Source organism: Tachypleus tridentatus, chromosome 8 (assembly GCF_004210375.1).
Source record: "Tachypleus tridentatus isolate NWPU-2018 chromosome 8, ASM421037v1, whole genome shotgun sequence".
Classification (NCBI taxonomy): Eukaryota; Metazoa; Arthropoda; class Merostomata; order Xiphosura; family Limulidae; genus Tachypleus; species Tachypleus tridentatus.
Genome location: NC_134832.1, coordinates 75,525,881 through 75,543,978, shown reverse-complemented (window position 1 = coordinate 75,543,978; position 18,098 = coordinate 75,525,881). Strand labels below are relative to the sequence as shown.

The 18,098-nt window shown below is 32.7% G+C and overlaps 1 protein-coding gene across 4 annotated transcripts in view; it reads right to left on the bottom strand.

Annotated features, from left to right (window-relative positions):
- Positions 1 to 18,098, bottom strand: part of LOC143222703 (alkyldihydroxyacetonephosphate synthase, peroxisomal-like) — a 41,848-nt gene that overhangs the window by 9,875 nt on the left and 13,875 nt on the right. For all 4 annotated transcript variants that reach the window (XM_076449564.1, XM_076449566.1, XM_076449567.1 and 1 more), the window contains exons 6-14: positions 17,043 to 17,117; positions 14,140 to 14,211; positions 13,824 to 13,903; positions 12,232 to 12,312; positions 11,076 to 11,255; positions 9,033 to 9,087; positions 8,263 to 8,390; positions 7,706 to 7,757; positions 1,953 to 2,092 (exon numbers count right to left, since the gene is read on the bottom strand). In XM_076449564.1, coding sequence (XP_076305679.1) covers positions 1,953 to 2,092; positions 7,706 to 7,757; positions 8,263 to 8,390; positions 9,033 to 9,087; positions 11,076 to 11,255; positions 12,232 to 12,312; positions 13,824 to 13,903; positions 14,140 to 14,211; positions 17,043 to 17,117 — 863 coding nt within the window. The remainder of the gene's footprint in view (positions 1 to 1,952; positions 2,093 to 7,705; positions 7,758 to 8,262; positions 8,391 to 9,032; positions 9,088 to 11,075; positions 11,256 to 12,231; positions 12,313 to 13,823; positions 13,904 to 14,139; positions 14,212 to 17,042; positions 17,118 to 18,098) is intronic.

Here is an 18,098-nt window from a genome sequence, read left to right as displayed (position 1 = left end):
CATACAATGCTGAAATCCTAACTTTGATACCCGTGGTAGGCAGATCATAGATAGCCAATCGTGTTGCTTTGTTCTTAACACCAAATAAACAAACTAAAAAGGCAACCGGAGTCACAGCGGTAAGTGTAGATGCTTAGAACGCTATAAACCAGGATTTGATATCCGTGATGGGGACAGTACAGATATGCCATTCTGTAATATTCAGCTTTACTACAAACAAAGAAAATCACAACATTTTAATGTTTAGTAGGCGATTATCGTGACGGTAACAAGGTGTATATAAAACGATCATAATCTCATTGATGTAAAACGAAACACGAAAACCTAGGTCTAAAATCTGGTTTCATTTGCTTGTTTGAAGTTAAGAACAAAGATACACAATGAGCTACCTGTGCTCTACCCACCACGGATATATAAACCACATTTCTAGCGTTATATATCCGCAGACATACCGCTGTGTCTATGGGGGGCATCTGATAACAGAAAATATCACTTGAATAAAGAATACATTTAATATTTTGTTTTCATCATATTGTAATGGGTTATTACGATATATTTAGTTTAATATTTATGTTACAGCCTAAGATATATTTAGAAATACACATAACTTATATTGTTAAATATGTATTGGGAAGGTTACGCATATTCTATAAATTTTTGAAAATTCTTTAGTGTAAGTTTGTTTTTAGAATTTCGCACAAAGCTACTCGAGGGCTATTTGTGCTAGCCGTCCCTAATTTAGCAGTGTAAGACTAGAGGGAAGGCAGCTAGTCATCACCATCCACCGCCAACTCTTGGGCTACTCTTTTACCAACGAATAGTTGGATTGACCGTAACATTATACACCCCCACGGCTGGGAGGGCGAGCATGTTCAGCGCGACGCGGGCGCGAACCCGCGACCCTCGGATTACGAGTCGCACGCCTTACGCGCTTGGCCATGCCAGGCCCTTTAGTGTAAGAACCAACAATATATGTTGTACAAAAGCACTAGCGTATCTTCGAATATTGTTGCCAACTTAACTTTCGAGAAGCTCGCCTAAAGTTCATAAATCTATGTACCAAATGACAGTTTTCACATATTGTTGGTTTGCTACCGCCAGAATTCTATAAACTACGGAAACTATCGCTGTGGTAAAGGGTTATAAATCGAGAAACTACAGACACTTCACCATGAAAGGCCCAGCATAGCCAGGTGGGTTAAGGCGTTCGTCTCGTAATCTGAGGGTCGCGGGTTCGAATCCCAGTCGCACCAAACATTCTCGCCCTTTCAGACGTGGGGACGTTATAAAGTGGCGGTCAATCACACTATTCGTTGGTAAAGGAGTAGCCCAAGAGTTGGTGGTGGGTAGTGATGACTAGCTGCCTTCCCTCTAGTCTTAAACTGTTAAATTAAGGACGGCTAGCACAGATAGCCCTCGAGTAACTTTGTGCGAAATTCAAAAACAAACAAACAAACTTGACCATGAACGTTTATAGATCGCAAACATTACAAACCATTTAACTTCAGAGATTTAACTTTGGACTTTAGTATTTCTACGAGGACATTAGATACTTTCGTTTGGGGAAAAAAAAACTCAAATGTGAATAAGCTAGCTAGCTTTTTGTCAAGAAGAGTGTACCTCTGCATCAACATGGAATTGATTCTCTCATCGTGAACGCGGTCATAAGACATGTTTAAATGATGCGTTAGTTCCACAGAATCTCCATCTTCTCTCTATATACGCACAATCTTATGCATGGCTCTTGAAGTTTATGACTTAACGATTATTGACTTAATTTGTTCGTTGTCATTCGTTTCTTTTCGTCTAGACTTTCGCATTGATGTAAGTGATCTCAAATAGCATATAACAAGTGTAATAATGCTCCATATATCTTGTAAATAATTACTAGGTACAACAACAACGAAACAAAATAAAAATCATGATTAACCATTTTAAAGAGACAAACTTACTTCTTTCTTTCCTTCCAGAAGCAACGTCACAACACACATCCGTGTGACATCAAATCCTTTCACTCGAGTGACGTAAAACTTTTTCATGACGTCAACAAAAGGAGTTAAAAGAGATTCGGCTTCAGGTTTTAAGGCTTGACCTGAAAATTGAAATAAAAATGTGGTTTTAAAATATCAACTAGGAAATGTTTTTGAGCTGAGTGAACTCGAACAAACATATAAATATTTATTTATGTTTGTCTTTAGATGTGGCTGTATTGTTTGTTTTATTTACGACGGTATAACTTCAGATAATTGTGAACTGTGTTTCTGCAGTTGAGTTACACTGAATTTCGATCCGAATTAAAAATAATGTTTTTTTATGAACACGAAAACTCATGATGAGTTTCTCAGTAACAGGATTATCTTTATCAAAATTATGATTATTCAATTAAAACATCAGTAACTTTTATGGCTACAAAGAATTTATTCTTGACGGTTTCATAAAAAACATTCAAATAGTCAATATTTATTTGTTAATCTCATTTGAATATTTTAATTGTGAGTTACAGGAAAGTTTGATAAAATATTAGTATTTTATTAAAAGTATCTTCATAATTATATACAGTAGAACAAAATATTTTTCATTATAATAAAAATCTTTCAGACTAGAAAGTATTTTTTAAACTAAAATGTAGTTTCATAATTTTATTTTAAGCTTACCTGAAAAATAAATACAATTACATTTTAAACGAAAGTTTTATATGAAACGGTTGAGCTAAAATATTTAAATTAACAAATTATCAGTAGCTGTAGTCTTAACCAAAATGTTTGCATATTCTGTCACAAGTTATTATTAAGATGGAATACAAATACAGTTAACACTGGTAAAATGTGTGTTATATTAAACGTCTACATACAATGCTTTGCAAAATATTCGCTCCTGCCAATAATGTTACATTTTGATGAAATACAACTAACGTTAACATATTTTAATGAAAATATTTTTATCCAACACCCTGATAATCAAAATTAACACTGTTATGTGTAAAGGAAGTTGCATGTAAGTAAAATCTGCAAAGAAATATATTAATTGAAATTTCGTGATATTGTATAGGTATTCAGTTCCTTAAGTCAGTACCTGATGGAAGTACCTTTACCAGCAAATATTGGTGTAAGTCTTTTTGGATAACACTCTACCAGCGTTACACAATGGAAAGGTGTAATTTTGCCCATTCTTCCTTGTAAAATTGCCCCAATTTTGACAAGTTCGTTGTGGATCGTTGAGAGATTGCAATCTTCAAGTCTCACCTAAAGTTTCCGTGTGGATTCGAGTCAGTTCTTTGATTGAGTCATTTCAGGACATTCACTTTCTTCTTTTGAAAAACTGCTTCAGTGTAGCTTTCATCATGTGCTTCAGGTAGTTGTTCTCCCCAAATGTGAATTTTTGAACCAGTTTTAGATTCTTAACTGACTCTGACAAACTTTCCACTAGGACTTGCCTGTACTTTTCACCCTCCATTTTCCTCTCAATCCTGACAAGATTTACAGTACCAGCTAATAATATCCATCCCCATAACACGATACTTCCACCATCATGATTGACATTTGGGATAGTGTTTACTGTGTGATGCGCTGTGTTGAGCTTGTACCAGAGGTAACGATTTAATTTAGACTAAAAAGCTCAATTTGTGTCTCGTCTTACCAAAAACCTTTTGCAACATGTTTGCAGTGTAATTTACATGCTTTGTAGGAAACTCCTTACAAGATTTAAGATACTTATTTTAGTAATGTCTTCTTTCTTGCAACTCACCCAGACAGGTCAGCTTTGTTTAGGAACTGGAATTTTGAAAATATACGGGCACTGACTTCAATCTCAAGCATATCACTCTGTAAGTAGTTTAAAGTTACTGTTGACTTCACAGTGGCACCCTTAACTAGTTTCCTACTTGCTCAGCTGCTCAGTTTGGAAGGGCGGTCTGATCTAGGTAGTAACTGGATGGTATGAATCACATTCCACTTTTTAATGATGGACTCCACCGTATTCAAAGGAACAATCTGCTACTTTAAAATTTTCCTGTAATCTTCTCTTGAGTTGTGCTTCTTCAGACTTTATCCCTGACTTCTTGTAATTCTCCTTGGTCTTCACTTGTATCACGAGGTGAGTTGTAGCTTGAACAGATGCATTTGCTCTGAAGTTGAACCAATGTGATTACATACAAACAGAGATTATTTTGCTAATTTTGTTCCTTTTGCAAGCGAACTGATTTCGGGTTGGAGGAAAGGAGTTCAATAATTTTGTAATTTATAATATTTTTATTTTGTTTAAAAATCTAACTTACACAATATCAGTTTGTTTTTTTTGCTTTCACAGTTTGGAATGGTCTGTATAGATTTTAAATATAAAGTCCCCTTTGAAATATTCATGATTTCAATCTTAGACAGCAACAAAATGTAGAAACATTTCAGAGTTGAAAACTCTTGTAAAGCACTGTATAAAATTTGTATAATGCCAAAGGTTCTATGGACATCATGAACGATTTATTAGAACATTAAAGAAATATATCAGGCACATGAAGAAAGATGTATAATTCAAAATTTTATCTATAATAACTAAACCTTACCAAAACATATATAATGATATAATATAATATCAAATTATAAATAGCACCTGTAACTTTATATCAATTTCTATTAAACATTCATTACTTGGCTGATTTTCGTTGTACTTTCATAACTTCTACAAGGCAACTTACTCATACTGTTGGCAAGGTTATAGATGTAATGCACCGTGATTTCATCCCAATTTGTCGCTAGAAGTTCCTGCAATTGAAATACAGTACATGGATTTGGGTGGTGATTAGTAATTTTTCAGCTTACTTTTGCCCAACAGTTCTCAATGGTATTACAATCTGGAGGTGTTGATGGCTATGGTAATCTTGTCATGCTCCTAGTCGAGATACTCCTGTACAATACGCGTAGGAGAGTGGCATTGTTATCCTGGAGCAAAACGTTATTGCCAAACTTTGTTCTTGCATATGGCACAAATATCGTCTCCATTTGATGCCTGTAGGAGGCGCCATTGACAAATAGCAACCAAAACATGTACTGCACCGTCTCCTGTATGTCTCCAGTGAGAAAAATAGTCTTCCCTCATCTGTTAGCTAGGTCAACTACGAAAACGAATTTTGTCATCAGCGTAAACAGGATCATATGAAAAGAAGACACGTTATCAGTGCCCTGACTGTAAGTAAATATACTTTTTTACTCAAGCAACAAAATGTATGCAATGAACTTTGGTTAATATCGGTTTGCAGATAGTACTGTTTGATCAGTCTCCTACTAACTGTTCTTCTGAACACCCTGGAAGAAATTTGATCATGCCATTCATGTCTTAAGTTGTTTTAAAACTTATTTCGTACTTGACATGTTAACCCTATCAAAACACGGTCATCACTGGTAATAATATGTTAGCGTTTACCAGTAAACTTTCCTATGTTTCCTGTTGTCACATGAGTTTCACGGATTCTGGATAGAGGACATTGGGTGTATACTACTGATCTAGAAATATCCGCTTTCTTCATAACATTGCTGGCAGTCGAACAGTTAGACGCCCTATAACTTCTGGAACGATTCTACACTAAATACCGAGATTATCTGAACAAAGTGTTGAACTTTTTGTACCAAAATTATACCAAAAGCACATTATTTTATACAAAACAGATGCATATGTGTACTTGGACAAAATATATTAAAATCTGCTCATACAGACCAGAAAAACAATTAATACACACTTGTCCAGTCAAACAATACCTTTTTTTTACTACTCGAGCATTTACTCAATACCCATCACATGTACGTAGAGAATAACATCGATATAGAAAAGTGACCAAGACTATTCGTATATTAACTAAAGTCTTACAGTTTTAAAGTTTTTCTTTGACATATAAAACTATAAGTAATATTATAAAAACAAGTAATTAGCTTGATATCCATTACATGATTATCCTTCGATGTCTCAGATGTTTTTAAAAACTATCTTACTATTAATTAACTAGTAGCGCCATTAGTAGCTTCTAATAACCAATGTCTGGCATGCCATGGTCGTCGATGTCTGCCGCAGATTTGACACATGAAGAAGAAGAAGAAGAACCAATGTTTTGCTTTTTTCATCACACAATTTCAGAAAATTAATAAAATTGTTCATCACAATTTATTTCAACAAATAAAAGAAAAAACTTAAGTCCCGTTAGTTATGTATTGAACAAGATACTTAGTAAGAATATTAAATATAATAAAACACAAGTGCTTACAGCAAGACAACAAAACATTATCAAAATACAGTTAATCATAATGAACACACACGAAATATTATTAATTTCAGGTAATTACCATGAGACTATAAAACTTCCATTATATAGATATCATTAATGAGAATATCAAACATTGCTAATATAAAGGTAAGGACAATGAGACCATAAAACATTATCAATATACAAATAATCTAAACAAGGTTACTAAATATCACTAAAATATAGACAACCAAATTTAGAACACCAAACACCATTACTAAAATACAGACAATCATAATGAAAACACAAATAATTACAAGAAAATGAGACAATAAAAACTACACCATTTTTCAAAATCCAGTGTTCAATTACACAGTGCAATAAAGGAAATATAAGTTTGTTTTTAATTAAATATAAAGCTATACAATGGGCTATCTGTGCTTTACTCAGCACAGGTATTGAAACCTGTTTCTAACGTTGTAATTCCGCAGATCTCCTGCTTCGCCACGAGATAAATACCTTGTTTAAAAACACGTTCTGTGTTGTGCGAGTCTGATTATAATCAAATGTTATGAAGTATGCCTTATGTAACACATGTTGAATAAAACGTACTGGGCTAATAAAGAATATCACATGATTTTTGAAGACAAAATTGGCCCGGCATGGCCAGGTGGTTAAAGCACTCGACTCGTAATCTGAGGCTCGCGGGTACAAATCCCGATCGCACCAAATATACTCGCCCTTTCAGCCATGGGGGCGTTATAAGTTGACGGTCAATCCTACTATTCGTTAGTAAAAGAATAGCCCAAGAGTTAGCGGTGGTGGTGATGACTAGCTGTTTTCCCTCTAGCCTTATACTGCTAAATTAGAGACGGCTAGCGCTGACAGCCCTTCGAAATTCAAACAAGCAAGACAAAATTGTAAGAGTAGATATCCTGTCACAGGAACTAGCTAAATCCAGTAGAAAAAATTAAGCCTTTGGAACTCTCCTCCATCAAGTCAAAATAAAACTTATAAATTAAATATGCTGTTTATTTTTTAAGTCTTTCGTTCTTCTAACATCACATGTTCAACTAAAAGTAGATGAACATTGATTTAATTAAATAAACGTTATATCTGAGAAGAAAGAACAGCGTATCCACTGTTATAAAATGCAATATTAACCACGACACAATTTAATATATTTCAGGTCCGGCATGGCCAGAGGGTTAGGGCGCTGGAATCGTAATCTGAGGGTCGAGGGTTTGAATTCCCGTCACACTGTAATGTTCTCTTATAATCGTCCCTTGTGGACATCTGAAATTTGGAAGTCAAAGTTATTCAGCCAGTCTCTGTATTTTAAATATCATAAATGGTGAATTCTATTCATAATTAGATTTTTATTTCTTACAGATAAAACAGTTTGAAATATTTTCAATATTTTCTGCATTCGTACCATTATTGTTTTATAATCTACACAGGAGAAAGGAAAACAAAACTTACCAAAGATGAACTGTTCGTTATCCAGTAAACGCACAGAGGCTGGCTTGAGTTCCTAAAATTGTAACAGTTTCCGTGAATACATCAAACAGTTGAATACAATAAACAGATATGTATCTCTGAAAACTAAGTATATGTGTGGGTGTGTGTATTTGTATTGAACATGATATACGTTTATACTCAACAGTTTATTTCATAAATTCATCTTAAAACTGGTGGCTGAAGTTTCATGGGTTTAAGGTGAATTTTGTCATGAAGAAACATTTAATTCGTAACACTAAAGTAATAAAACATCATTTAGACTAAAGAACATTCAATAAACAATATACACATGATAATATTTTTCAAGCATGGTTATATGAGCAATCGTGGAAAGAAGTGGAAAATATTCAATGACTGAAACACTTAGGAAGAGTAACTAATGATATAAACTGAACACCGTGTTTTAAGACTCTGTAGTTCACTCAACCTCCTCATCAGTTGGCTTTGTTAAATTATGTAATGATAACCAGTTAAGTTACACGATATCATCAACAATTTTCCAAGCTCGCTTGTTATACCTGTTTAGCAACTTCTCTCATATACGCTACTCCAGCATCAAATTCTGGGAATATGATTGACCCATATTTTTTGTATTCCGGTAGAGGATGAATCTTAAGTGTCACTTCTGTAATTACACCCAAAGTTCCTATGGAATTCAAATAAAGGAAGTAATGTTGAAATAATAATATAATACGAAACTAACAATATAATAATAAGAAGATAACGAAGTCCCTATTAAAAACACACAAACACTTATTCATTTACGATCTTGCAAATCATTTACTAAATATTTATTGTCTTTGTAGCAAGTTATTGCAAGATAATATTCGACGGTTCGTAATTTCTAACATATTGTACATTGAGTTTTTAAAATCATTTCTATGTTTTCAACACAAACCACTCTTAAAACCACCCACAAAAAATTCAGTTTATCATATTTTAATTACTGTACCTAAACCAATTTAATCAGAAAATATTATTATTATATATTTATATCTTAACATACATTTATAGCATTTTTTTATATTTAGCACGTTGGGTTCTATAAAGAATAATACTTCTTATAATTATACAAGTCGTTAGTAAAAAAATTGAATAAAAAACATTTCTTAAGTTGACTTTATTTGGGTTTAATGATTAAGAATCTGGTTTAAATAGTGATTTTTTATTTTTTTTAATCTATTGAAAAGAAGTATGTTTGAGATTTTCAACTCTAAACTTTTGAGTATTAATGATTTTGATCAACCAGCTAAATACATACTGTTCTTCTAAACCAAGATGTAAATACCTTCAGATCCGAGAATGAAATGGTGAATGTCTGGACCACTCGAGATTCTTGGAACCTAGTGAATCGTCATAATAAGAAATAATTATATAATCTTGGTAATGTTTGTTGTTCTGAACTTTCTGTTCTAGTTATGAGTTGTGAAAAGATTAAAAAATAAACAAAGGGGAATCCTCACTAGCTGCGATCTTTAAAATTCGTTTAGACAGGATTAATTAATCTACGATATCTTTTTACCACCTTCATTAGCCTTTTCAATGTCAAACATAGGGTGCGATATTCTCCATTCGATTTTATTACTCATCAGGATCTGTTTAAGCCTATCCTCAAACTGAAATTATTTTATGAAAAATTAGAGTGACTTTATCTATGAGACATTGAGTATTGTCAAATACATCAGTCGAAAGAGTTTTACCTCCAGAATCGAAAGCTGCAATAAGATCTCAAATCGATCATGTCGAAGTTATGAATAAAAGCTCAGAGCAATTCTATGAGCCACTGTGCTGTGGATAAAAATTTAATAGAGAGTAGTTTTAGATAATTTACAAAATCGAATACAGATATTTAAAACGAGGGTTATTTTTTGTTGTACTTGTTTCCTGTTGGCACAAACAAGAAAATCCTAAAGTTTTTTGCTCCTGTAATTCTTTTAGAGAATAAACAAGTCAACAAAGTTCAGTAATTAAAATGATAGCTTGACACAGATTTTTATTTTTTCACTTGAGAATTTAGAGCACATTTACACAAAAACACAGGAGGAACACACTAAAACTTTTACAGCAAATATTCATTAAAACATACAAACACACATCTTGCAGTATTGAAGTCTCTCTAACATTAAAACATTGGATATGCTACACAAGTTATGGTACCTACAATTACAACTAAACACACACAATTAACTAGTCATATAGTCATTTATTAAGTAAAGTATTATCGAATACTGTGAATTAATTAAAATCAGCGTCATTGGTTTCCTGAACAGATAATTTTGTGTTTGGAATAAGACAAGATAATCTATTGTCATTAATTACTCACAACGTACGACAAAGTAATGAAACAAAAACGTTTTCTAAAATTTAAAAAATATAAGATCTTTTGTGTTTTGGTATTCAGCACAAAGCTACACAATGGGCTATCGAGAAATTCTGTTTTTAGTGTTGTAAGTCCGCAGTCCTAACACTGTCCCATTGGGGGTTCAAATTACAAGTTATACATTCACAAACTGTGAAAGAAGAAATTTATTTATGGAATATTAAATGTATATATATACATATATAGTGAAAAGTTACTGGTTGTTTCTTTGTTTTAAGCATAAAGTTAAGCAGTGGACAATTAATACAGTGCACTCCACAAAAACTTAAACCCAGATCTTAGGGTGACAAGTCCACAGACTAACCACAGAGCAACTGTATTTATAACACTTTACAGAGGTTATACAATTACTTCAGTGAAAGTAATTTTATTAATGGTTTGTTTTCCATTTTGTTTTCTATTTTCACATTCAACCTACTTCAATTTCTATTCTGTTTATAACTTGATACATTTTATACTCATAACAAAAGTGTGAAGTAATATTTCGTCTAAATTTATACATTTAAAGATAGGAATTCTCACCTTCTAAAAAAAAACTGGTGTACTTGTTGGAATCTTCTTTTCTTAGAATTAGGAAAACACAAATAGGTTAAAAAGTTTTATAACTCCAACGCATTTGTAAATGGTCTTTTTAAATACACCTGGCTTCTCGCATTCCTTATTTTTGCCTTTTGTTCACTGTAAAATATTATTCAGTAAAAAAGTGGTATTCATTCCTTTGTCAATATTGCATCGAAATGCTTTCAAGGTGTTTTACAAGTTTGTTACGTTGTAAAAAAAAGAATTTTATCACTACTGTAAAAAGAATTTCCATCTCTTACTTTAAGACGCTACACAATCATAATAAGCCAGTCCCACAGTTTTTCCCGTTACTGCAAAAACGGAAAAAACTTGTTTTTTGATATAGATTCTACTTTTAAACAGAACACCATCGCATTAAAGGAAGCCTACCTTACAGTTTTTCTCAACGACACCCTGAGATGTTACCATCCGCACATGGACCAACATGTCTTCTATATTTCCATAGATATTCTTCTTCATTCCAGATGCTCTGGTGGCTACCCAACCTCCCAGAGTACTGAATTCTGACGAATCTGGTTCATGACCCGTACAGAATCCATATTCAGCAAGCTGAAAAGAAAACTCAATACGACATGGTTGTGACACTTTTACAAGTTTTATCGCATTCACTTAACAAATACATACATATTACCAAAGTAATAAAGACCATTCAAGTTTTGTTACTTATCACCACTGATCACTTTTAGTTATAGGTCTATCAATAGTATCAATAATTACTAATTTACCTAGATATTCAGTAAACAGAAGAAGAAAAAACACTATAGAATATATTACAAGTGTATCATGAATTACAAGTTGCACGAGATAATTGTAACTATAATTAACAAACAGTTGAGTTATAAGTTTGTAAACTTATAATTTAGTTGATAGGAGACTTGTAAGTTATTAAAAGTAGGTCGTACTTTAGTAACGAGTAAACTACGAAAATCAGTATTTGTTACGCTTTGGAAAACTGTTACAGGTATAAAAACTAGTAATAACTTGTGTTCGGACCCACTTGTATGTTTACTATGCTCTTCCGTGATTAATGGGTCGATGTATCATTTTTGAATTATTTCTTAGTTAACGACTTTATTACGTGTTGAATGAATAACTAATGGATTGTATTTCAATTTACATGGGCATCAGCACTTAGCCCATTTTTATATAGTCAAATATATAAAACCTGTACATTAAACAACTTTGAAGAAAAAGAGATAAATAACCATATTTTGATACTAGTGTTTAATGTATGAGATAAATCCATAAGATGGTTCGAGGATATCTATTAAATAATTAAAAATAAATTAGTAATTATCGAGTCTGAGAAAGGTAGTTCAACTTAATTCTATATATGTTCAATCTGAGTAAGTCGTACATTGATTCAGACAGAATTTGTAAGGGCTTTATGTATACACTTTATTTGCACAAAGAACACATAATATTTAAAAATACGGTACCGGCCAGTAGGATAGTCAATAACGTGTTTTGATTTGGTTCTGTTTCAGAAAAACAATCATATAAATTATAATTCCACATTATTTACCTTACTTTCTAAGTCTTTACCCAAGATTCCAGCTTCAATGTGGGCTGTGTGGTTCTTCTTATCTACCCATAAAATCTTATTCTGAATCATAAAATAAGAAAATAAAGATGGAAGTTACTGAGTTGAAGACTGATAATGTCATGTCATAGATTTTCCACGAATCTTCAATATATATATGAGAAAATGAAAACAAACCATTTATTACTGTAGTTTCGCTAATCTAATCTCACCATGAGGTACAACGCTTTATACAATGTGTCAGCCAGAGGGTTGTTGAATATACATGTTATACGTTGCTTCATCGCTTCATAAACTCGGTAGTAAAACTAAACTTTTTTATGTCAGAAAGTTTTTCAAAACTCTTGAATAATACGCTTTCAGAACTTTATGAACCTTACATCCAGAACTGTATGAGGTAGGTTTATATCAGAAAATACCTCTACTTGTGTATTATTTCTGCTTGTATTTGTTAGTCCTTTATTATTTGTTTGTTGTATTGCTCAGAGCTTCACAATAAACCGTCTGTGTTCCGGTTGCACCAGGAATCAAAACCTGATTTTTAACATTATAAGACCACTGACTTTCCCTGAGTGGTATTACTTGTAATAGCGTCAGATGAATCGCGTAGCTTCAAGAAGTTTAAGTCAACTTGTTATTGTACACAAACTGAGAGTCTAACAACTTGTAAGTTATCATATATTTATTCGAAAGGTAAGACAGACATTATTTATAGTGAAGCAGGCAGCTTGTACCTCTTAAAATGTATGTGATATAACACAGTAACATTTAGTGAGAAGTCTTTATGTTCATATTACTTCTCGAACCCATCACAATAATACTCAGATTCATCACTCATGATGAATTATTTTTTCTGGGAAAAGAATTCTATTTAACCTGATGAGCATAATTTAAACTCCTAAATTACTGACAGACTTTCTGTAAAGAAACAATTGAAGTTTGTTTGTTTGTTTTGAATTTCGCGTAAAGCTACTCGAGGGCTATCTGCGTTGGCCTCCCTAATTTTGCAGTGTAAGACTAGAAAGAAAGCAGCTAGTAATCACCACCCACCGCCAACTTTTGGGCTATTCTTTTACTAACGAATAGTGGGATTGACTGAAACATTATAACGCCCCCACGGCTGAAAGGACGAACATGTTTGGTGTGACAGGGATTCGAACCCGCGACACTAGAGTTACGAGTCGAGTGTCTTAACCAACTGGCCGTGTAGGGTCCTCACAGTTGAAATTATACATCTTGAAAACCTGTGTGTATACTTGGATTACACCTGTTTCATTTACATTAACTAGTTTATTTTTAAAATTGTTTATACATTATGGTTTTAGTTAACAACTTTGATTTTTTCATAAGTACAAAAACAAACTATTTTGACTTAACGTCTATCTCAACGATAAAGCAGGGTGATATTACAGGTAATTTATGATAATTTTTGCCTACTTGTTCACCATTTGTTTAGTATTACAATAGCTTCTCTGTTGACATAGTGTTTTTTTCTAAGTAACATTTAACACCAAATATAAAAGAAAAGAAAAGTTTTTCCAACATGGAAAAGAAAAGACTGGTTTTATTTTTACCATCTGAGTGGTATCCAACGAAACAATCATTCTCCTTTCTTCTCCAGGGCACTCCAAAGCTCCTGAAACACTAGTGCCACCTAATGAAAACATTTCGTATTACTTACACAAACAGCTGTCCGCTATATATCGTTCTGGAAGTTTAATCTCATAACATATTACACTGAACAGCACATTCTTAAAGCTTAGATAAAAGTATGAAACCAGAAGTATTTTTAAATTAAAACAAACAATTGTATGAAAATAAAAATTTATATTAATAAAACCCAAGCAAGATTGTATTAAATAACAAATCAAACAAAATATTTTCACTCACCTCCAAATGGAATAACAACAACATTATATTTATTTGCCATCTTAACAACTTGAACTACATCGTCATGTGAAGCTGTTAATGAAAATATTAATACCTTAAGTGACATCATCAATGAATGTGAGTTATAAACATATATATCTCTTATGTTACTTTCAACAAAAGATCCATTAAAATTACAATAAGTGAGAAAAACTGTTAAGAGATAATAACTTTAATATGTCCGTTAAAATAGTGAGCAAGTATCAGAAGATTAGAAGTCAGATAATATCACTCCTCTTTTCAAGGAATTTGACAAAAATTATCCCAATAATTATGGACCTATTGGTCTTACATCAGTTGTGGGAAGACGTTTAGAAAGTATGATATAAGGTACTTTAAAAAAAAACTTATTTAACAAAGATTAATATTTTGTTCCAAAACCACCATAGTTTCATTAAGAGAAGCTTTTGTTTTATTAATATTTTAACTTTCTTTGAAGTGTCTCTGCTTATCTAAATGAAGGCACAAATGTGTAGTTAGATTTTTTCAGAGAGAATTTAACACGGTAACGCATAAAAGGTTTCTTAATGAAGTTATCTCTGTTAGGGAGGGAAATAGTTTGTCCCATTGAATACTAAAATAACTGAATGATAGAAAGCAGCATGCTCAGTGTTTTCGACCTGGTTCATTTTTATTTCCATAAGTAATACAGATGAAGGAATAGTCAATACATTATATAAACTTACTAATAACATTGAAGTTTTGACTGTAACTTTGGAATTAATTGGCGACTTAAGTGAATGAAGGGCAAATGATATTAGTTATAATAAATGTAAGATAGTGAATAAGGGTGATCGCAACATCAATACATGAGAATAATTTTTGTGGAACAACCTTTATCGTGCACTTGCTGTTTACTCTTTAAGACGTCAAAGCCTCGTGCTGTTGCTAGAGCCAGAGTAAATGGGATTGTATGTTGGATGTATCGAAATATTGAATACAAGTCTAAATAAATCGTAATGTCATAGTAGCAGTCATTGATTACGACACATTTGGAGCACTTTTTCCAGTCTTGAGCTTTTTACCTTAAAACAGACATTCAGTCGTTGGAAGTGGTTCAGAGAGAGATAGCTACTAGAAAGATACGTGAAATAAAACCGTTATTGTGTGAAAACACATTAAAATGTCTGAACTTGTTTTTTCTTGGAAAAAAAAGTCAAGGAAAACCTGTTTGATGTGTTTAAAATATTTAATCTTTGAGGGAACTGATATTATATGTATCATATTTTTTTCCTTATTTAACGTTGAGACTAGAGGACATAAATGGAAATTTTTGCATGGTAGAAATCATCTTCAGCAAACACAGCTATATATTTCTAACAAGTGGTTGGCCTCTGGAACTAGCTGCTTTCAGACGTAGAAAATGCAGTTAATTTAAGGATGTTTGAGGAAAAGCTTGGTAAATATTTAATTAATTGGTGCTGGTATTCAGTTTTTAGCGTTTATTTTAATTGAATGAATACAATGGCCTTAATAGACCAAACGATCTCTTGTTGATTAAGGGAACAACTTGAACAAGGTATTTTACAGTCACCTAGTAGTACTTTGTTTTCACTCAGCAATTGATCAAAGCTGCAATGGATGTACTGTTGTTGGCTAAATCTTTAATCTAAATTACTGTATTATTATTTATCCTATAGGAGGTTTGACATAGTGTAATGGACGTGACTAAGTAAATAGAACGTCTTTGAAGGCTTAGGAAATTATTTGAATCAGTTTATTACCGAGTCTACTGATTTTCTTTCTGTTCAACAAAAAAAGATACTCATTGTACTATATGCTTTGTGCCTACTGTGGGTATTGAACCCTGAATGTTAACGTTTTAAACCCTCAAGCTTACTGTTCTGTTACCTTGAGTTTGATAGTGGGAAATTACTTTATTAAATTTGTTAGTTGGTTCAGCAGTGCAATTACCGAGTTTTGTTTCGACGAAGTTACAGAAAATAATAATACTTGATAGAGAATTAGTAACTGGTTTGGTTTTTTGGAATTTCGCACAAAGCTACTCGAGGGCTATCTGTGCTAGCCATCCCTAATTTAGTGGTGTGAGACAAGAGGGAAGGCAGCTAGTCATCACCACCCACCGCCAACTCTTGGGCTACTCTTTTACCAACGAAAAGTGGGATTGACCGTCACATTATAACGCCCCCACGGCTGGGAGGGCGAGCATGTTTGGCGCGACTCGGGCGCGAAACCGCAACCCTCAGATTACGAAGCGCACGCCTTAACGCGCTAGGCCATGCTAGGCCCAATTAGTAACTGAATGAAATTGTTGTAGTAGTGTTTAGTGTATTAGGCTTATTAGAGAACATTGGTTAAGGTAACTTGTAGAACTTTTAGTCGAAGAAATAAAACGATTTAGTTATCAGTAAATGGACTGAACTTTGCATTCTGACACTAAAAGAATAATCTAAAAAAATATCGCGAACAAAAGAACCGTTAGAACAGTATATTTGATTTTAGATCTTGAAGTTAATATTTAGAAAAAGTGATTAGCAAAAATTAAATTTCCATTTTAACTATTTATTGAATATCTTGGGACACATTTAAGTGTGGTATACTTATAAAATTTATGAGGAGAAGGGAGTTCCGGTGATACAACTTCTTACACATGTAAAAGATCACAAGAAATACTAAAGATAAAAATGTTATGAAGGTAACGTATCATTTTCATGAAAAAATTGTAGTGCCACTATCTGTTGAAGCAACAATCTCAGTCTGTTACACAACTAGATTACTTAAGTTATCTGCTAAATACATCTTTTCCTCAATGTTATCTGTTTGAACGTTACAACACGTTCCTTTTCTGCAATAAACAGACAATTATCTCTAACTAGAAAAAATAACTTGTTTACTAAACTTACTTGGCCACATAACAAGATCTGGAATTCTGCTGAACAATCCTTCTCTTAACATAAAGATTTCACGCATTGTCTGACCTGAAAATACGGGTTAAAAAGATCAAGTTTCAGAACTAGAATCCTGCTATACATACAATAATCACATAATATTTATCTTTTCGTGCATTTTTATTGCGAATAACATATTTTTGTTTTAACATCATGATGCAACAGCTGTTTCACAAAATTCATTAATTAAAGGGGGGAATTATTTGTGTTCTAAAGCTGTAGTTACTATCGAAGAACAACCTAGTCTAAATATAACACTGACTGTAATAAATTAAATATATGTATAAATTAATGCAGTTAAATCAACTGTTCTATTTGTAACTTTTTGTCCAGTTCATTGTTTTTTGTATCAACGAACGTTTTAATTTTCTAAAGGTTACCTGTCATAAGCTATATTTGTATTTGATATGAGCAAGGAGTCGTTCTATGCATTTGGCTTATTTCCAAAGATAACTGTCAAACTACCTTGAAAAAATACTAACTTGCTACTAACAATGTATTAAGTTCACTTGAATAAGCTTCCATCTTTGCCAGATTTTAAGAACAGATACCATACCCTATGATTTTCACGTAACATACAATTTCATAAAACGTTAATATCAACGGTTGTTTTTTTAAACTGGTATAATGAGATTTGTTTTTATGGTAAGGCCATAATACTAGTCTTTAGGAAAATGAAGTGGTCAGGTAAGATATTTAAAGAATGAGAAAAATACACATTTAGCTAAAGTTTTTCTAGATAAAAAAGTTGTCATTGTTGAATTACTGTCAACACCGACATGATGTCGGATGTAAACCAGCATAAATAATCTACGTAAAACAATCTTCACAACAAGTGACACGAACTTGATAAGAAATAAACTAACACAAGTGCATCTTTTTTTACCCTAAGTTTTTTCAAACTCATGATCTTACTTATCTGGAAGGTCTGCCACTGTTGCATCAAGAATACCCAACTTTCATATTTCACTTCATTAATTATTAAGCACGAAGTACAGCCGGACATTAGAT